The sequence below is a fragment of the Vanellus vanellus genome (assembly GCF_965231255.1).
Source record: "Vanellus vanellus genome assembly, chromosome: Z".
Classification (NCBI taxonomy): Eukaryota; Metazoa; Chordata; class Aves; order Charadriiformes; family Charadriidae; genus Vanellus; species Vanellus vanellus.
Genome location: NC_138908.1, coordinates 66,852,712 through 66,875,016, shown reverse-complemented (window position 1 = coordinate 66,875,016; position 22,305 = coordinate 66,852,712). Strand labels below are relative to the sequence as shown.

Genomic DNA, 22,305 nt, shown 5'->3' with positions numbered 1-22,305 from the left:
AGTAGATAGAAACATGAGAAATCTGCCAGAGGCAAAAAAAAAAAAAAACAACCACCCTAGAAAATAAATCTCTTTCCCTGAAGAGAACGATTTTATTACATTGCCCTGTTTTCACTTGATTGAAAGGTATGTCAAAAATGTCTCTTTTGAGATAGGGAAGAGTCATATGTTCTAATTTTACCAAAGATGTTGTGCAAACTACCTTTGAATACTACAGACAATGCCGTCTAAGAGCTCCACAAAATCTTCCATTGCATTAGTCATTCCACCATTTCAGGCCAAACACTACTGAAAGAAGTTGCTATATAAAACAAAACACAAATCCCAGCAGACTAAGTAAATGATATATTCAGAGCCAAGTCTAGATTTCCAAAGGTGAATCACCAAATTTCATTACAAGCAGAACTAAATACTCTAAAATACAAAGCATGCACACATATGTGTTTACTTCCCTTATAAGATGTATTCTTAGTTTAAATTTATCAGATTAAGGTTTTTGTTTCAGAATGGAAACACAAACTCACTTTGTTTTTCTAGTTTCAAGGTACTCTTCGCCCAAAGGCTTGACAATATTAAAAGAGCTGCAAGGAATGATATAAAAGCAAACATATTTGGCCAATAAAGTTTTCTCCACAGCATCTACCTGGACTTGGGCAAAGCATTTGACACTGTTCCGCACAACATCCTAGTCTCTGAATTGGAGAGATGTGGATTTGACTGACATACTACTCAGTGGATAAGGAACTGGCTGGATGGTTGCACTCAAGGAGTTGTGGTCAACAGCTCCATGTCCAAGTGGCGAGCAGTGACAAGTGGTGTTTCCACAGGGGTTGGTGCTGGGACTGGTAGTATTTAACATCTTTGTTAGCAACATGGATGTTGGGACGGAGTGCACCCTCAACAAGTTTGCTGACAACACCATGCTGTGTGGAGCAGTCAACACGTTGGAGGGAAGGGATGCCATCCAGAGGGACCTTGAGAGGTTTGAGAGGTGGACCCATGTGAACCTCCTGAAGTTCAACAAAGCTAAGTGTGAGGTCCTGCATGTGGGTCAGGGCAATCCCAAGCACAAGCACAGGCTGGGTGGAGAATGGATTGAGAGCAGCCCTGAGGAAAACAACTAGGGACTGTTGGTGGATGAGAAGCTCAACATGAGCCAGCAATGTGTGCTTGCAGCCCAGAAAACCAACCGTATCCTGGGCTGCATCAAAAGAAGCATGCCCAGCAGGTCCAGGAAGGTGATTCTGCCCCTCCACTCCACTCTCATGAGACCACACCTGGAATATTTCATCCAGCTCTGGAGTCCTCAACATAAGAAGGACATGGACCTGTTGGAGCAAGTCCAGAGGAGGGCCACGAGGATGATCCGAGGGCTAGAGCAGCTCTCCTCTGAAGACAGGCTGAGAGAGTTGGGATTGCTCAGACTGGAGAAGAATCCAGGGAGACCTTATAGCAGCTTTCCAGTATCTGAAGGGAGCCTACAAGAAGGCTGGAGAAGGACTTTTTACAAGGGCATGTAGTGATAGGATGAGGATAATGTCTTCAAACTGAAAGAGGAGAGATTTAGAATACATAATAGGAAAAAATTCTTTACTCTGAGGGTGGTAAGACACTGGAACAGGTTGCCCAGAGAAGCTGTGGATGCCCCATCCCTGGAAGTGTTCAAGGCCAGGTTGGATGGGGCTTTGAGCAACCTGGTCTAGTGGGAGGTGTCCCTGCCCATGGCAGGGAGGTTGGAACTAGATGATCTTTAAGGTTGCTTCCAACCTAACCATTCTATGATTCTATGATTTAAAATCTGAATGTGCAGACTTTGCTGGAAAGTGTTCAAGTGAGTAAAAAAAGATTACAATACTACCTTAACATCCTTTATTTTCCTCTCTTTGCCCTCCCAGTAGCTTCACAACTACTTGAAAATAAAGCCCAAAGTGGAAGAATCTATGTCAGGAAGTAGACAGGAAAGACAAACAGAAATTTTTAACACAGAAGTGAGGAGCAAGTTGCAGATATTCATTGTCTGGATGTAGGAATGTGGCTTAAATCAGGAACCTAGGTTTCTTACCTATTCATTAGAGAAAAAGATACACTCACTCCCATCTTAGATAATGTGAATTGCCCTGGAGATTCCTCAGTCAGCAGGAAACACAAGCTCCTAACCTGGGAATCTGAATAGAGTACCTCTACTATGACTGCCAATGACCCCTTCACATTCCAGAAATGACTGTATTCCAAGCAACTCTGCTTTGATACCTAAAATTTCAGCCTGCATTACTTTGTCTGTTCATGGGAGCCATAAAAAAAATTCCATCATTTAGATAAATTACTTCAACAGAAATAGCAGCTAGTTTGTCAGGTTGTCAAAAGAAACCATATGAAAAAGCCTATGAACTACATATCCTGTATGTCTGGAAGGCCTCACTGTGAATCCAGTAACAGAACCACAAAATAGAAAAGGCTCCTCAATTTTATCTTACTGTAAAGGATTCTGTTAATCTTGCTCTATGATCAAATTGAGCCTTCTACTACCACAACAGCCATATAATTCCTCTCACAAAGTAATCAAAATCAATTGTTCCAACTCGCCTGGTTGGAAGTCTACTCTGAAATCTCACTTCCCTGACAGTCATGTTATAGTCAGCCTAAATTTATTCCTGGCCACTCCATTCTTTTTGGTTTTGTACTGATAATTCCTTCAGTTTAACCAAGATCTTAATCCTTCCTGTCTCCCAGACTTCATTTCTCCATTGCTATCACTTTTTATCTCCTCTTTAAGAGGATTCAGCAGCATTACATCATGTTACTGGTCGACATCATACTTCTCCCAGTATAGATAAACCTTTCTCAAACTTGAGTAATGAGAAATGTATACTATATTCCAGCTGGATGGTATTCCATTATACAAGACAACAGTATCCATTCCACTAGTGGAAAAAGTTTGCCTTACGCATTCTAGAATCCCATTTTTCTTTTTCACAGCAACCTCATATTGTTAACTGTAAGTGGCCTACTAAAAGACTGAGGTCTGTCTTGTCTTCTGTACTTTGAAGTTGATAAGCCTACAGTTTATAACAGAAATATTGGCTATGAAGTACCCTATGTGCGTGACTTTTTATTTCAAGTTATTAAATTTCTTCCTATTTTAGCTCGTCCACTAGGCCACTAACATCTTCTCAGGATTTAATCATAGTCTTCATTTATCGATGATGCCTCACGACTTAAAATAAATCAGATCAACCAAACCACAAAGGAAATCTGTCTGTAACCTCCCACCAACCCTATAGATATCACTCCAATAGAACCTGCTGCCTGTCCTTTAGATAATTCTTTGTCCAACTTGCAGTTCTTAAAATGATCACTACCTTCTCCACACTAACTAATCAACACATATGGGACGTCAAATCAAATGTTTAATGATTAAATCTGTTGCATTTTCTTATCTAGTAAATTAATTTGGGAAGAAAGAGAGCAGCTTAGAGCACTCTATTGCAAAGCAGTGATGCATTTTAATATTATTTTCTTTTTAACTGCATATTTTCTTTTTTTTTTCCTTTAAAACATGTTTAATGAACTGTCAGACACAATACTGTGCCCACCCTAAATGACAGGAAGCCAGTAATAACCTTTTTAAAAACAGCATAATTCATACGGGACAAACAAGCAAAACTATCTTTTATTTATTTAAACTTTTTAAGAACAAATAATACATATCGGACACATCCATTTGGCAGACATGATAAAGCAGCAGAATATGATATGGAAGCAGGGGTATGATTTTGCCTTTTTATACACTTTAGCATTTCTTAATTCATTCTGTAGAAATTTTGTTCTAGAAGAATGTCTTCATTCACTCTTTAAAATTTAGCTTTATGGGTTTTTTTCTACTCAACAGTCTTCTTCATAATTTAAAATTTTCTCATGCAGCTAAAACCTTAAACTTCTCTTGCAATAACAGCATTAATAAAAGCACATCTCTCTGATACAGACATTTTATTACCTATACACAAAGTTTAGATTCAACTTACTTAAAAAATGTGTATGTATGTCTTTTCACTGTTTTTTTCATCTGGGTGCCAGTATACCATAGCACTCTTTGCATGCTACTACTATGTTCCTTCCCTGTTTCAGTATGTTTGAATTCAAGGTTAACTTGAAAATTCCTAGGCTTTTCTCAAACTCAAGAATTTGTGATTACAGCTCCTTAGGAATTCAGTTCACTTCTATTTAGTAAATATATGCATTCCACATGAACTCAATTTAGATATTGCTTCATAGGAATTTTTACGTTATCTGTATATTTTGACAAGTGTACATCTCTACAACAGCCAATTTCTACTCTGATATGAATAGATTGTGTTTGAAATATAATTTGCTTTCAAGTTGCAGTATATATTTACCAACAACTATATGAATAGTAAATATACATAGTATTTTTTATAGTAAAAACACATAGGTATTTTCCATTTTTGTCACTCTCTGGTGTTCCTAATTCCTTATAACCTCTTGATAATACTTTTGAGAAGGCAGTCCAAGAGAACAGATCATATTACCCCACAAATTTCAAGTAGTGAGGTTTTAAACCAAATCTTTTTCACATGTCAGTTGGACAAAAAGGCCTCAGCTGACAGCTGTAAATGAATACCACTGGCCATTCTAAGCCTTGTACTGAATTAAAGACTAATATGCAGTTTTAATTGGAGTATGGCCACTTTTACAAAGTGGTCTTTTGATTGAAATGTATGTCAGTGGACTTTTAAATCCAAAGTGTGAGCCACAAGAATAGATTTCTTAGGGAAGCCTTCTTTAGATCTATACCGATTCATATTTATGAGGCAGAAGAGTAAGACTTAAGAGTTAACTAAAGCATATTTATACTAAATTAAGCTGTCTCGTAATAGTATTTGTATAATGAAAGTATTAAAGCAAAAGTATATAATCAGCTGCGGTGCATGCAGTGCACACAGCAGGCTTAAATCCATGCCGTTTGATGAGTGATTTAGCATCAGTGAATAAATTGTCAGACTCAAACTACAAATTAAACTTGTCTCTTTAGTAAGTTTTTGAAAACCACATGAGGTTCAAGAGTTACAAACTGTCCATTTCTGACACAAGCAAGAACATCCTATGCTTTTCATCCCATCAGTGAAAGGGAGAGACTGGTAGTCTCATCTATTCAGCCTCGCGTAGGGTTTATAAAAATCTAACCATTGTTGCAGTTTCTCATAGACAACTGTAATTGTACCACTCAACTGATGAATATTCCTTTCTATCATTTTAAGACTTCTGCAAACACAGATACATAGCACTTTTCAATGTAATGTCTTCTTATCTAAAAGTAGCTTACCATTTCCTGATTATTTTCCAGTTATTTTATACATCTGAGTCTTAATGAAGAGAAAAAGGAAGAAAGCTGAAATGTGTTTTTCACCATATGTCACAGTGAAAATGGGAACTTCTTCCTCCACTTCCAAAGTTCACATTAATTAAATAATGAAACAAAGAAAAACACAGCTAAATGTCAACAGCTTTCATTTGCATGACAGTTGAAGTGCTCTCCTGTGTCAACATAAAGCCTTGATTATTTTCAGACTGCATTACCTGCCACCTTTAATAAATGCTGGTCAAGCAGGGAGAGCTACAGCATGTGCTGAATTTGGCAATGGCATATCAGCAATTTATTCTAAGACCTGAAAATGTGCAGGACACAAGGAGGGCCTGCTCCAAAAACAAATTTCCAAATAACTTCCACAACAGATTCCTTTCTGCAAATATTCAAAAACTTAAAAATGGAAACCTTCCTCCAACGATGACAGAATTGGCATCATACTGTTGCACTATGATCCTAGAGTCTTCTTCTGTTTAGAAAAAGAAAATAAAATAAGACCTGAATTCTGGGATAATAACTGTCTCTTTTGTACATCTTTAAATTCAGTATCACTTTGTTTCAAAGCAGCCAAAATAATTTATTCTAAGCATCTTCAACAAAACTTCCATAATACATTTCCTTTCCAAAAAAAATCAAATTGATTTATTTAATTCGCTGTCTCTTAAAATAATCTGTATAAAAATGGTTTTATGATGCCAAAAGATGAGCATCTTCATCTAAATTGTAGATCATTTCAAATCCTAGACATTCACCTCACTGCTTTCCATACTTCATTATACCACAAATCTCATTGGTCATACACAGATCTTTGAACACAGAAGTATTATATTTAATAAATATAAGTTTCTATGGCTGATGTAATGAAATTGCAACAGAATGAAGAAAAGACTGTGACTGTAGGCATATGTACAGAGGGGCCTGCTGTTGAACTTCAATAGAATCCACAATCCATGTGCCTGCTTATAAAATTTTCTGCAGCTCTTAAAACGCAAATTTAGTGCTTGAGCTCTGAGTCTCTAGGAGCACTGAATGAGCACAGAGGAGCAGATTTCTGGCACTACATAGAGTGCTGTAAAGATGTAACAACTGGCTACAACTCAACACGTGGGCAGGAACATCTATCATGCTGTGTTCACCTGAGAATCAGGCAACTAACTGCTAACGTGACATTTCTCATAGCCAATAAATAGATGTGCTTACAAATATAATCCATTTTACATTCATTAAACCCATTTAATGCAATAACATTACACATTTGCTTTTTATAGAGATTTGTTATTTTAAAAAGCATTTTAAAAAAACAACACAATATACTGTAAAGGTAAGAGCGGGAGGATGTGGATTGTTAGCCATTTGGGTAAGTTTGAGACATAAAAATGTTCAAGATCTAGACACAAATCTGTAGTTCCTTATTGCACAGCCCAAGATAAATTGCTTATCTCTGTCCATACAAGCATTCCCTATATTGACAAAATTTCCACTTACTGTGAAACTGGCACTACACAAACTCAGTTCCATAACTTAAAATCTTGTCCTTTCCCAAAATTTAATACTTCTTTAGCAGTAGTATGCAAGCTTCCAGAAATTAACCTCTTAGAAAATCTCATGTATCCATTTATCCATAGTTGAAAACGTTCAGGCAAGGTTCCCTGAAAACATTACACAGCAAGAGGATAGATTCCACGTTTTTACTCCGGCAAAGGAATGTCAATGAACAGCCCCAACTCCAGATGTCCTGAGCTTATAAAGGAACTTTTTATTGTTTAGATTGTTGTTTTCATATAATCTTTTTTTTTTTTTTTTGGTAATTTGTTTTATATTTTTGTTCCAATAAGAAGTCCCAACTTTAAATACATTTTCCCCAATGTTTCTACTTACCAAATGCAATATTAAGCCACGTAACTTAGCTTTACTGGCTTTGCTGAAGATGGCTTCCTAGATCTGTTCTAGGACTTGCACTTTTTAGTACTTCATGAATGAGAGAAATGGTTAGAAACACAGTTTTTTTGTTTGAGTCTTTGTCCTTCCATGCTCCTGTTCACTAACCCAGCCAATAAATTAAAGTCTTTCCTATACAATCATCCGTGTGGTAGCCTTGCAACCTCTGACCAGCAACTAAGCACACATCTTCAAACACATCTGCCACTGCTACTGTCCAGTCCATAATTTCAGAGTTTCTCACACCCCTAATGAAAGGATGCTTACAATGTTATTTCTGTGTTGCCTTGGTGATGTCATGAATGTGCTTTAGTTTCTATAGCACCCAGAAAGGAATTCTTACATCAGAAGTAGACTTTTTATTTAGTAACACTGGACATCTGTGACAGACTGCTGTATACGGAACACAAAAACATTGTTTTTCTGAGATTTGTGTAAGCAAGTTTTTATTAGCTATTCCTCTCAGCTTTAACACCCAAAATTTTCACCTGAGTTGTAACACCCAAACTTTCTCCCTCCACCCCAGTTAAGGCAAACTTCCTTCCCTTGATCAGAAACGCTTTTGTAACATGACTGTTTATTTCAAAGCCCCAGAAGGATTGGGGTGGGGGGGAGGGAGGTGCTGAGTCGTGTACAGAAAAATGCAGAAAGGAGTGCTAATGATTGAAGTAGTTGCCAGTATCCTTAACACACAGCCTTGGGTACACACCAATGTATTGGAATTAAGAGTGTGTCAGCAAATTGTTGTTCACTCTAGGATGCTTCAAGAGTTGCTACACCAGCATTCTTTCCTTTCCCCTCCCCCACTCCTGTTCTTGGAAGTAAAGAGAGGATATTGAGCATGCTGAAACAACCCCAGCAACATCTGTAGCTTTCACGTCTCCTTCAGGCTTTTGAGACTGAACAAGATTCAAATATTATGATGCTCATTCTTCTTGTAATGCAACTGTTTTCTTTTTTGGTCCATCAACTGTCTTCAAAATATTGACAGCATGTTATTAACAAGTCTGCAGTCCCTGGCTGAAGAGACAGTTTTGCTTATGTATCTACTCTCAAAAAGCCCAAAAGACATCACACAACAGCTTTTAAATTTAACTTGCACCAAGATTCTCCCATTCTTATTGACTCATACATAAGGGACATCATCCTTTTGGCATCAATTTTATATCTACCCTATAAAAGTCAGTTGGGCATTCAATTGTACGTCTTCTGTTTAACAGAACCAGGCAGCAACAAATAGGAAAATTATATTTTTGCCCTGGGTTTATTTTGATTTTATTTTGATTTATTTATTTTGATTCTGGGTTTATAAAATTTCACTATTCCCAGCAAAGACACATATGCAAAGCCGCATAGGGTTTTTCCAGGCCATATGAAGTGTACCTTCTGTCCCAAATTGCTCCCTTTCTCTTCTGTAAATGACCCTTGACAAAAGAAATAAAGCAATTTTAAAAATATCATAACTTGCGGTCTACCAAGGCCTGGGGGCTTTCTTTTGCCAGACCTTCAAGCCATATTGTAAAGCTAACAGATACTTTTCCTGAGGAAGGGGTTTTGTTCCAGGGGAAAGAATATCATTCAGCTCTGTGAAAGTCGTATTTTGGTATTCTTGACCGTATGATATTTACTTTACTGCACTATTAATTTTTTTGGTTTTTGCTTAGTGATACTGTGATGGATGAATTGTATCATATTTATTCTTTCAGTTTATGCATCACAGCTAGTTTTCATTGCTCGTGTAGCCAAAATAATGTTCTCTTTCCCAGACTCACTGCTTTTACTGTGGCTTCTCTGTTACATCTCTGTTCATTAATTCAACCTTAGAATAAAACAGTGGACTTTTCTTTTTTTTAATTACTTTGCATTTACCATTTAGAGGAGTTGCTCATGGAGAAATACAACCAGAGGAGAGGTTAAAGTTAAAATGGAGCCACAAACAGAAACTGAAACAGCAGAAGGAATTGTTATGCAGTGAGAAACGGAATGAGAACATATGGTTAACTAAAGGAAAAATTAACAGAGACATAGTACTTCTGAACACTGGGTAGGAGTGAGGGGAAGGCATGATTAGGAAAGAAATATCAAATAAATTTATTCGCTAATTTGCATCCCATTTATTCTTGACCGACTGATAAAGTCCATTAGGCAACAACTCAGCAAATAGCATTATGGTCAGCACAAACTAAGTAATTAACATATATTTAATTCTATTAGATTTCCTAGGGGAAAAAAATACTGAGTTTCTCTTTCCCTTTTCCATATGCACATACCTTTATAGAAATATAAAATCCTGTAGTTGAAGAAAACAGGTGAAGATTTAAGACATACTCAGCCACAGTTAGCATATTGAGTCTTGTAATTGGAACAATCAAAACATGGCAGTTTGCTTTCCCAGCGAATTATGCAAGTCACACTTCATTCACTGTACAGCACACTTGAGATTGATGTGCTTGCCGTGATAATATATAAGCTTTAGAGGTTCCAGTCTCTGCTTCTGCTGCTGGCAACTCATCCAAGAGCATAGCATTGTGGATTATTTAACGTAACAAAACAGGAATGAAAGAAACATTAGAGAACATTGTCAGTAGGAAAATAGAAAAAGGCAGGATTTTCACATCTCCAAAATACCTTTTGCAAAGGTAACTGTTGAGAATTCTCATGTTATTAGCTATTCAAAAGGTGCAAGTCTACAGTGATTAACTAAACTTGGTACACAAAGTAATGGAAATAAATTACAGAAACATAGTTGTTTCAATTTCTGTTCATCCACAGAGGAATCTGAAAGTGCTGACTTATAGTTTACTAGATCACATCTGTTGTCTGTGATTTTAACTACTTTACCTAAATCTTTGTACGAAAGTGCAGATGAAAAGTAAGAAGCAATCATGAAAATAGCATATGCTTGTAAAATAGCAACAGTTCTGATCAGGCTTCTGATCCAGTGCCTGATTAAGGAAATATAAATCGTAAATGGTCAGCTGAGATTGCATCACTACACAAGGTGCTGCACAACCAATGACACCAGAGGACAGTTTGGAAAAACTGAAGAAGCACTTTCAATAGAAGTATTTACAACAGCTGTTATAACCATGTTCAAAAGTTGTGAAAGTGTTCCAATGATTTTCTATACGTTTCTATTACCTAGCAATCTGGATAGTAGTTATTTTTAAAAATCTTGCAGTCTAGGTAGTAACATAGTAACTTTTGATTTTATCAAGAGAAAACATGAAAAAGAAATTCAAGACAGTTATTTTTATATAATTTTATGACCTGAGATTTTTCAGTCTCAGGTGATCCCAAAAGGCACAGGATGGAAAAGAACTATAAGAGTAATTAAATGGATAAGTAACAGGTATCATTGCTGTCTCTCCTTTATACCAATTTAGTTCTGGTTAAAGGTGGGTAAGATGCAGTACCATTTGATGATGTAAGAGAGGAAAAAAACCCAGGATTAATAAAAGTTTAAATCAGATAGTAGTTTTACAACGCTTAAAACTCAATAGTTTATGGCAAAGAGCAGTACCTCTCCTTCATGAAAAGCCTGCTGACCCTCATCAAAGTGTGGGTACTCATTTAATATAAAAGTAATTTTCAGCCTTGTAGCATAGAATTTAAAGTATTAAAAGTATCACGTCTTGCCCTGAGGAGAATGTAGTTTGAAAAAAAATAGGCAAATGTTCAGAGCATGGAAGAAAAGTGGTACAGCATAGATGCTAGAAGAAAACTGTAGCTGTCTCCAAACTCCAGTTGGTGGTGTCTGGTGTTTTAAATTGATTCTGTATGCAAATGGAATGAATTGCTAGATAGTATGCAGAGTGAGATCATAGAACAGCCTGCAAAAGAGACCTGGAGAAAGGTCCAAGTAGAGCCATAACATCATGCTGGTTTTGTGATGGCCAGCTCCAAACCCCTCACTCAGATCTTTTTAGAAAACCACACATTCTCTACAAAACATTATTATTCAGTTCTTTATCTCAACTCACTTTCCAATGTAGTTTCTCTTCTTTCTTTCCTAAAACAACCCCTTCCAGGGACAGAGGAGCTGCCATTTGTAGAGATGAACACAGAGATCCTAATTTCACTATCAAGAGAGGATCATTAAATCAGAGTATTTGGATTGAGATGATTGCTTTATTTTGAAAACTGCATAGCAAAACCCTTGAAACTTGAGCCTTTACTGTCTAGCTTGTGCTGTTGAGCTGGTTTCTTATGAAGAGATTAACAGCTGAAAAATGTTTCTAGCAGGAAGATTTTAAAGGTACCAAGAAAACTTCTAGCATTTTATTTCCTGAAGCAAAGCAGCCAAGCAAGAGGCCAGAAGTAGGTGCTTGTGGATACACAACAATTTGATAAAAAATTTTCCTCACTGTCCATGTATAAAGCCTTCCTCTCCCACCCTAGTTCATTTGCTCTTACGCTGCCATTCAGAGACTATTGTTACTAAGCAATATCTAGGTCTCAGCATGTATCATGTAATATAGATATAGATCTCTGCTGGGAAATAAATGATATGCAATGTTCTGCCCCAGAAAGAGATGGAAGTTGGCTATTAAGTAACATTATATATGAAGCACATGCAGTGAAAAGAACATAGAAAAGACTGTGATAGCCTTTGTCTAAGTTTCAAACTTCATAAAAGAAACCTCAAATACAAACTCAATAATTTATTTACCTAACAAAGAAATTGGGCAGTATTGCCTCTATGTATTTTTAACTGTTCACTTATGTTTTGAGGTCAGTTTTCTCAAGACTTGTTAATTCAAAATTTATCAGAAGAAACACAGCATATATGTTGAAAAAAACATCTCCCATCTCATACCAAAATTGGTGGTTTTCTCAACCCCTTAGCCAAAAATATTGAGTGTTAGTTCATTTTTTAAAATCATGTTGCAATCAGTTGTAGTTTGTATTTATTTAAAAGCATGCAAATTAGCTAAGTGTCACTTTGATATTGCTGATATTAGGGCTTTTTCAGGTGAGCCCTCATTATTTTTTTTTAATTTTTTTAATTACTATTATTACATTTTTCAGCAAAATGTCCCAACTAGGATGATGTTATATGATCTGGTAAGACAGCTAACACAAATTGGCTCAGTTTACACATTGTGACAGATTCATTATTTTGGACATTGCATAATCACTTTCATTACCTTTCTGTATCTTATATAGGAAAGGAAGATGACTGGTCTAACATCCCATGAGAGACCCAAATAATGTTCTAAACCATCAAATTCACAGGTATGACCATGAAATAACAATAAGCAAGCCTGCAAAGTATAGGTGCAACCCAACAGCTGGAGCAACTGCAAAGCTCGAAAGTCATACCAAAGAAAGCCTGGTATTCAGGATGGCTACATATCATAGTGAAATTCCGTCAAATTTAAAGACTTCCATTACTTTCTATTCTGAAAAAGAAAAGGGGAAGTCATTAGTAATTAACCCTGTTGGTCAATTGTTGGTGAAGTTGGTAGAGTATCCTGAAATTATTTTTTTTTTTAAAAGGGGGGGGGGGGGGGGGGCACGGAAATGATACAGAAGCAGAGTACAGAACAATAAGTAAAGCAGATAGATCTGAAAAACCAATAGTTGTCTAGAATGCAGGATTTGAGATAGAAGTGCTAACCCTAGAGCAAGTTTGAACCTTTGAACCTCCTTTATTCTTCCACCTCAGGACTGACAAGGCAGAGGCTAGTAACTCACAAACTGTCTTTTGGAGGCATCAAAATAATAAGTTATTTTTGTTACAAGTTACTGAAAGTGTGGTGGGCTGGGACAATTTTAATTCGTTCTATGAAGATAGAAAAGGGAAGAACTGGAAAAATCTAGTTATTCTACATATTTACATGTGAGAAAATAAAATGTGAAAAAATACAGCATAAAAAGACAAACTGTACAATTTTGTTCCCTTTGAGCTCTCTCTGTACAGGGACATGGAACAAACACTTCATAGGGTCTCATTTGGTCTTTTGGGAATCATATGCAAGATCTATCTCCACCTCACCAGCTGCAACCAACCCAACGGTTTCATCCAAAATCTCGGAAACAGGTTTGTCTCCTAGATCCACTTTGAAAATCAAAACATTTACATGAACCCAGCCCCAGCTCTGAACTAAGAGACCAGCATTTTATAGGGTCTTTTTCTGCACAGGCTTGGCTAAAGATAGTGGTGCTTGTCTCTTTCTGTTAACTGTGTTCTCAAGCTGTATTGAAGATCTATCAAAAGACACATTCCTTAAAACCTGAAGAAGACCTTTTTTTACTGAGAACAAAAATAAGAGAATGAATATTGTCAAGTGCTTTAAAATCCACAGCTAGATTGATTTAAGTCTACAGAATTGTGACTGAGTAAAATAGTATTAATTCAATACAGATAAGATAAAAAGATTCAAGAAACCAGTTTGTTTAATATAATCATTAAAGGAATTTGATGAAAAGCAGGACTTCCCAAGAACTTGGACATTTTCTTCCTTTTCTGAAGCTGGATTTTTGTTCCAAAGTTAAAAAGGAGAGAGCAAGAGGAAGAAAAGAAATGGACAAACCATACTTTCCCAGATCCTGCAGTGCTGAAGAAAATGGGCAAGAACCTAAAGATTTAACCAGCACTTTCATGGGTATCACTAGGTTTCCCAACCTCAAGTCACCAGAAGCATTTGCTCAGGGGCTACAGATCATGCAGCTTCCCAGTTCGTAGGCTGGCAGGAGGAGAGTTTGCAATGTTCCATCTGAGTTGCTATATAAGGTAACCAAACTCAAGTTACTCTGCAGAGCAGTAGGTTAGAGAAACCTAATATTCTGTAGAAAAGCAAGTTTGCTATTAGCTGCTTTAAGGCCTATATTTGAAATTTTTCTGAATACATATTCATTTAAGGAAAGCTGATCATTGGGGGTTTTTTAATTAAGGGCTTCCTGATATACATTTGTAGCACATACTTTCTGCATTTCTAGGCTGTTTATTTATGTGCGCAGACATGTATGTATACACAGGTAGAAGATGATATATATTGCATGCGTCACAAGGAAAAAAAGTGTGTAGCATATGTATATTGCACATACAATCACAGCTGTTCCTGAAGCCACAGCTAAAGGAACACAATATAAATTGTAAAACTTGAATAACAGGAGAGCAATCTAAGAGTTCAGGGGCAGTCTTAATTCTGAAATTTACTGCTCTTGTCAAGTAATCCTTGCCAGGGAATTACCTATGTTTTTCCATAACAACTTGCATGAAACCACCTCCATTTTCCACAAAAAAAATATCTAGCAAATTTTTCTGCTACTGACTATACTATTTGTTCCCCTACAAACATTCCACGTAACTGCTTCTTACCACTCCTCAGTACTCTTAGCTGTTACATCTATTGTACTTCCAAATGCTTGGCATTTGTATGTTTCAATTAAAACTACTGAATATTTGTATTGCAAGTAGGCCAAGAACCTCATTGTGCCAGAGAACCAGTTGTTCTAGCCATTGCAGGTACTCTGACAGACACAGGGATATTGACCAACCTGCAATTTAAAATAAGTGGAAGATAACTAGGAAAGGAATGTACTTTAGGAAAGTAATTACACAATATTGCATATCCCTCCATATATAGTGTGCATCAGTTACATGCTCATTCCCCTTAAGTGCCCCTCAATCTATCAGCATCAGACAGCCTTCTCCTAGGCACCATTTCAAAATTTGGTCTGAAAGAGTGACTCAAAAGATGCAGCGATCACAAAATCAAGAGCCTGAAAGCCCACCTTCATATTTAAAGAACAGAGAATAGTGTGGAGAACCTCCATCGTGGATTAGAAATATACATTAATAAATAGGTGGGAAAGAAAAGCGGGGGAGACCATGTTGTTTGATTCTCTAATACTAATATGCTTTAATTAGATTATCCACCAACTTCATGCTTTCCGTTTACTACACTGACCACTAGCCTTCTTCAGTGTTAAGTGCAGTGTGTAAGGTCCTGATCTTTATAGGTTCATTTAATATGTTTTTCACCTTATTACAAAGGTGAGAGCAGTTTCCCTCGTCCAGCAAAAAACCAAGAGGCTGGAGCTGGTTTCAGAGAACAAGAACTTGTTTGGGGCAATTAGTAAGCAGTAAAACACAGAAGTAGGTGTAATTCTGATACAAATGGCTGAGACTTCCCAGACCTCCCCATGAAAAAGTGCCTGAACTGTGCCTTTCCAAAATGGCTTGAATTCCACAACTGGGTGGAAAGATTCAGAAGTGTAAAAGTAATCTGTATTGCCAGGAAGATACAGCTTCACACGTAGACAATTATCCTTGGAGATAGGAAGAACTCAGACAGAAGATGCCAGTGACACTAATGCGCAAGAACTCCAAAAAGTAAAGACTCAGCTACATTTCAAGTGTTTGCTAGTCCATCTAGTGGGCTGTCATCTGCATAATTGTGTATGACATTTGAGTTACAGGTTAGACCTGTTACGTCTGTTAGCATATAGGTGGGGGTATTCTCATGTTCCAAACTGGTGCAGTTGTAAGTCACAAACTTCTAAGTACTGCCCAAGTCTGAGACAAGGAGAAAAGACTTACTTCAAAAAGGCTTAGCTAAGAAGGTAGACAGGAGCTGAACCAGGAGATGAGTCACAAAAAAAAGAGAGAATGATGACAAAAGCATATGCATTAATGTCAGAAATATCAGAGGCAGAAGGAAGAAAAGCATGGAGAACAGATTTTGAGATCTGATCAGAATAGGACAGCTGGAAACATTAGGCAGAACATCTACAAAAGACTGGAGAGGGTGGAAGACAGAGAGGAAGACATCCAGAATGAGTGGGAGGAAAGAAACACATTTGCAATTGCTTTGTCAGGAATACACTAGTATCTTCCTGCTATCGAACCTTTTCTCTCACTCCAAAAGATAATCCCACAATTAAAAGGGGATTGTCAAATGTGCATACGTGAATACAGTAAATTAATCCAAAACAATTTAATCATTAGTAATTGACTATTAAAAGGATTAATTTATTAGGGGTCAAATCCAGCCATTCTTTGTCAGCCTGGACTGTCAACACAGACATAAATTACTAACCCCTCTAGAAGAAACATTAGAAAACATGCAGAAAGAGTTAAAGTTGCTCCAAGCATTACTTTCTCTTCAGGCATTTCTTGTGCATCAGCTGCTGCTTTGCTTAAGGTAACTTGCTGCTTAAAATGTCTATTCTGCCAGGCAACCACAATAACTGACATGAAGGGAAAAGCAGCACCACTGAATGGGCTTCAATTTGCCCTCTAGCAATGTCCCACCTTTGCCTTTTCTATCACTTTTTTCCTTTCAAAGGCTGTATTATAGATAGTGGGGGTGGAAGAAGGCAAAGAATACCTAATGTAATTGCTTCCCATTAATAAAGAATAGTTAGTCCAAGCTATGTCCCTCTAAGTATCCTTCTATCAGCTAACAAATGGACCTAACCATTGGCAATGAGAGAAAAATCAATTTATTTGGAAGTAATGCAAATTTATTGTGAAAAATGCTTCTGAACACTGCAAGCTTCTCCCATTTCTGTTGACAAATTGGTTACTTAGAACTATTGACCTAAAGCAAAGATTGCTGTTTGACAGAACTGCACTGTGACAGAAAAGGACCTGGTACTGAACTCATTTTCGATTCCTTCACACTCTCTGTGGAGAACTACATCACTCTACTCTTTGGTGTAGAGTATCTTACCCTACTGCTGAAAAGCTATTCTATTTGGTGAGCAGAGGAGTGTACTAGATTTAGCTGGGATAGACGGGATGGCATTCCCCCTCCCTGACCATTTGCTTACAGGAGGAGCTGCGGACAAAAAGCCCCCGGCTCTTGTCATCTCCGTGAGTCATAATCTAAGCAGAAATGAGCATAGGAATAAAGGAAGTCTTTAACTTCCTCATCACTCCCCCACATCATAAGCAAAGGTTATGACAATCTAGCCTTAAGTACTTTGGATGAAAACATCTCAGTGAGTCAGCTGTTTGCAAATAGCTCTCCGCCTTCCTTTGCGCTTCATCTCTATGGGTGCTCCGTGCCTGCTTCGCATTCGTATGAGTTCTGCCCCACCTCCTCCCTCCCACCCCCTGCAACTTCTGCATGCAGCTAAGCTCTCAGAAGCTTTGCTGCAATCTCTCTAAGCATTCCCTTTTGAGGTCTAGCATCTTTTGATCCCATCAGTAGTCACAACTTTACTTTTAAAGTTTTAATCATAGAATGAGGCAGCCATTTTGTCTCCTGCTTGTGATCTGTAGTTTATCCAGAAGTTACAGTTCTTGAAAATACAGCTTTTATATATAATACCTTAATGAATTCAAAACAGCCTCACACTTCTAGGCTTTTACAGATATTTTTAAGTTAAAAGGCTGACCAAATACTGTTGAAGGACTCAGCAGCCTTTGTTCTTTACAACAGCATAAATGCTCTAATTTTGTTTTCTGCCCCCTGCTCCTTTTTTTTGTTGTGGTTGAAGCTGTTGAAATTCCACAGTTTAAGCAGGCCCAGTTGCTAAACATATCCTCTTGGTTCATTTTTTTGCAATATAGCTACTTTCTGATTTCACAAGAGTTGACTCACTTCTGACACAATGTTCCAAGATGAACACCCACATAGTGTAACATTCAGACTTCATTCTTTCCTCCACATATACTAGCACTCTCATCACCTGAAAGTAGACTCTTACTTCCTTTAGCTGACCAAATATGCCTCCAGTATACTCCCATAGAAATCTAGTTATTATAATACTCTACTGGAAAGTTATTTACTATTGATGGTGTATTAAGCGATGGTTTGATTTTAAAAATACCAATTCATAATGTATTTCATCATGCATTTTGATAATGAACAAACTATGTTGAAATTTGTAAAGCTGCCTGTAGAAATACATTGGCTGGTTCATCCAGTTATGAAAATAATATGAAGTCCTCCTAAAACACAAATTATGAAGTTCAGTGTTTTATTACAAAAGTATTCCAAAAAGATTCTTCCCATAGCTGATCAGTACTAACTAAAACCCCTATTCTATACTAGAAGCAACTTTGTGAGGGGTGGGGGAGAGAACCAAATTAGGCAGATGGAGTGAGGGAAAGACCAACATTTAGCTGTATTTTCAGAAGTACCAGATGGTAAGTCATGGAAGTTAAAGCAATAAAACACCTAGAATATTCCAAGCAGTTCAAGACACCAGAAAAATAGACATTTCAGGAAAGGAGGAATTTATTTATTGGGAAACCATTTAAAGAAACAAAAAGCTACCTAAGGAAACTGACTAAGAGGGACTAGATAAATAGTATGCACAGAGTGAAAGGACATAAACACAGACATCCTCACTGAATGCTGTGAGTAAGAGTGAAAGAAAGAGATGACTACAATACAAACCCTTATTACAAAACAAGTTAAATGCAACTCCATAGGCTACCAAAAGAAGAATGAATAGCAATGTTGTACAAACCAGCCAGGAAGAGGGTGGAAGACTGTGCTGTCCGAAGACATGAAGTACAAGCAATGGAATAAAAATATATTAGAGGATGTTTAAAAATAAATATTAACAACATATTGTTAATGACAAGATCACTTGCAAATGCTCTTTTTAAAAACGGTATTAGACGTATTGTCACAAAAAAATGGGAATGTTAATAACGTCTTTTCTATCTGCAGTTTGTATTATTCTACAGTGTTAAACAAAGCTTCAGCTGGCTCATGATGCACAGTTAGTTCTACATTTGGTGAAAAAACCCAAAATGTTCACACAAATCTGCAGGTTCATCTTCCATATTAGATAAATTATGTTCAGTGACATCTGAAACTACTGAACCAAGACTTTGATTACCATGCTTCCTAGAAACATAAACCCGTCTTTGAAAGCTATGAGACAACATCCCATGAAATAAAAATAAAAGCTGTATTCCATTTTTCTTTTTAAGATTATTCAGTTCATCGATGACATTTTTACTTATTCATTATGTGTTCTTTTGATGAAATCACTGTTCTGGCAGACCATGGATAACTTTGACAATGCAAATTCAAATTGACATACATGTAGGAAGGTACAAGATTTGATGTCACCATCATCTGATAGGAATTCTTTGGCTGTAGTCAACAATTGTAATGAGACACTTTTCCAAAGACACTTTTGTTCAAATAGTGTTACTATCCCCCTATGAGCAGTAGTCAAAGAATTGTTTAAACAGCATGCTACCACATGGCCTAAAATAATTTCTTAGGGATTACATATTTTGCAATTTAAAAACAACATACAAACAGTAGGAAACATTTTATATACCCAGTTTAAAGGAAAATAGCCACAGGTGGTTATGGTTAAGTTCACACAGCAAGTTGTCCTAGGATTTAATACTAAAAATAATGAAGTTGAATATGTAGGTTAAAAAATTCTCTTTCAGGGCCTGAAATGTTCATTATGTTTATTGATCTTTTAGAACTTAATTTCACAAAATATATACTAGGGCATTTGTACTAAAATATGAAGATTATTTGAATTAATAAAGATTAATATAATTGATAAAAATCATTCCGTTAACTTAAACTGGTCTTTCCCCCAAATTTGAACAAATCTTATTAGATCAGCTAACATTAAAATCTTATGCTTTATGGTATTTTAAAAATTTTATGGGCAGCCTCATACTTCACATAATTCCTCAGCAGGTTAGACAACAGTGACAGAGAAGCTTTGTTAAGTGCTCTAGATACCTGTTTTCAGTTTATTAAGACATATCAGGCTGTTTATTTGATGCACATATCAAACCTTGGTACCATGATGAATTTAGCATACCTCTGTCGCTTTCCCCCTGTGGCTATACATACATATGCTGACAGCATGTACAGTAAACTTACAGGAAAGAAAAAAAAAAAGTATACATAGGGAAAATTTTTTTTTTAAGAAATTCTTAAGAATAAGTCCAGAAAAGCAACTGCTCCTAATAGCCAGGAGCTCAAGCAGATACAACCTGCCAGATTCAGGAAGTTCACACAAGGGCTGGTCTGAGATATCTGCACTTCCTTCCCACACCTGGCAGAACAGGCAGGAACTTGAGCAATTCTAGATAAAATCAACTGAGCTCTTCCTCTTGGTCGAACAACCAACCTCACTGGACTAGTAAACTGAGGCAGCAAAGGGGAGAAGGAAGCAGACACACCAAGGCATTAGCGGCAACAAAGCAGAGACAGCAGTCCCAATGTAGTTACAGCGCAAGGTGAAAGATACTTGTGAGAAAATAAAAATTCTGGATCCAGACTTGTTTGGAATATTTCTCAGGTGAACTCTACATAAATGCTGGGAGCTCCTCAGAAAACAAGGAAATACAATTATATCCTCTATCCTTGTAGATGCAGTGTTCATGTAGATGCACACTAGAACTTTTCTCTCCAATTACCACTTATCAAAGCACTTAAATAAAGTTTCCTTGTCTATTTGGAGATGGGGCATATTCAACAGCTTAAACATAGCAGTAGCACATTAGAAAGGAACATTCAGTTCTTGCCTGTGCCTGTAAGGCAGAGTCATTGGTATATAATACCACACATTAATGTTATTCCATGAGCATCTGGAAGACAGGAGAGGCTACAGCAGCATCCAAACTACTATTTCAGTAGTACTTTTGGATACTGGGAGAGGTGTATACATAGAAAACAAAAAGACCACAAAGACCAGAAAACAAACAAAATTGAGACTCATCTAAATCTATGTATACATTATTAGCATCTTGCCTAATTGGGCTCCTGGAACATTACAGAGTCAACATTTCAACAATTTATTATCGAATCGAGTGCAGTCCCTAATACCAACATCAGTGCAGGGGCATGCATTTATGACTGACTACATCATAGATAATATGTAAGCTTACATTTCAATGAATGTTCAAGGAAAAAACTCATTTCTAATAACTGTGTAAAATACACTCTGAAAAATTAATTTCTCGGTTAAAAAAATCTCTCAAAACATACTGTTATTTGATAATCTTATCTCTGTGTGTGCAAGTCACACATACATATATATTTAGGCTACTGATACAATAGGGTAAAACAAAGATTTTATCACAGTTGCTGTCCTACTCAGAAAGTGGTATTTGAAAAGGTAACACAGCACTAAAGTAGTATGGAAGAATACTGATAATAGAAATCAAAGCAAGGAAAAGAAAACCTACTCACACTTTTGCTCCTCCCATGTAGAGTACAGGTATTCTTGTTCATGGTGTCTCTATGATTAAATCAGAAGTGTTCTGCAAGTTTCAAAGGAGAGGTTTTATCCCTTGACCATCCAGCTGTTATACTGAAAGGAAATTAATTTGTCTTGTTAGCATCAAGGTCTTTGCAAGTTGTACAACATCCAGGCATAAGCCACTGCTTCAGTGTATAAAAGTTGCAGACATTCTAAGATCCAGTAAAGCAGATGTTTCATGTATCACTAAATCATACAACACATACAGTTACCCTGAACCATACAACAAGCATATCCATGAACAGTGCATGTTTTCCAGTCAATAAAAAATGCATGCCAACCCAAACAACTACAGGAGGTTATAGACTTCTGAGGCACGGCTTTTTGCCACAGCTATTTAACTAGATATCAGCGGTATTGTTTGTAATAATGAAATAAGCCTTATTGGGCATTTTTAGCCAGTTTTTCAGTCTGAGGGGATCTGTTAACTTATATACTATTCAGACTAGCAGACATATGCTAAATTTAGGGGAAGAAGGTCAGCTAGCGTAATTTTCAAATCCAGGTGCCTAAGGATGCTTAAACCATTGGTTGGGTACTTTCATATAGTTGTCAGAGTTTGACAAATTGGTCTTCGTATTATAATAATAACTAAGCAAAAGCCCTAGCAACTGATGATGGCACAGCGTGGCAGCTTTGAAAAGCTGCATTCATCAGCCTCTAGGTAAGTGCATAGCAGTAATCATGGAAGAGTAGAGTTAAAGGGAAATTCATACGCTCCAGGATCAGACAGATGAAAGATTTATATTCTCATTTGGGCAAGG

The 22,305-nt window shown here is 36.9% G+C and overlaps 1 protein-coding gene across 1 annotated transcript in view; it reads right to left on the bottom strand.

Annotated features, from left to right (window-relative positions):
* The window catches only part of PDE4D (phosphodiesterase 4D), a gene marked incomplete at its 5' end in the record, with an annotated part of 552,125 nt that extends 530,612 nt beyond the window's left edge, over window positions 1-21,513 (bottom strand). The window contains one exon of the mRNA XM_082497090.1: window positions 21,472-21,513. Within this exon, the coding sequence (XP_082353216.1) occupies window positions 21,472-21,513 (42 nt within the window). The remainder of the gene's footprint in view (window positions 1-21,471) is intronic.
* Between the last annotated feature and the right edge of the window lie 792 nt (window positions 21,514-22,305).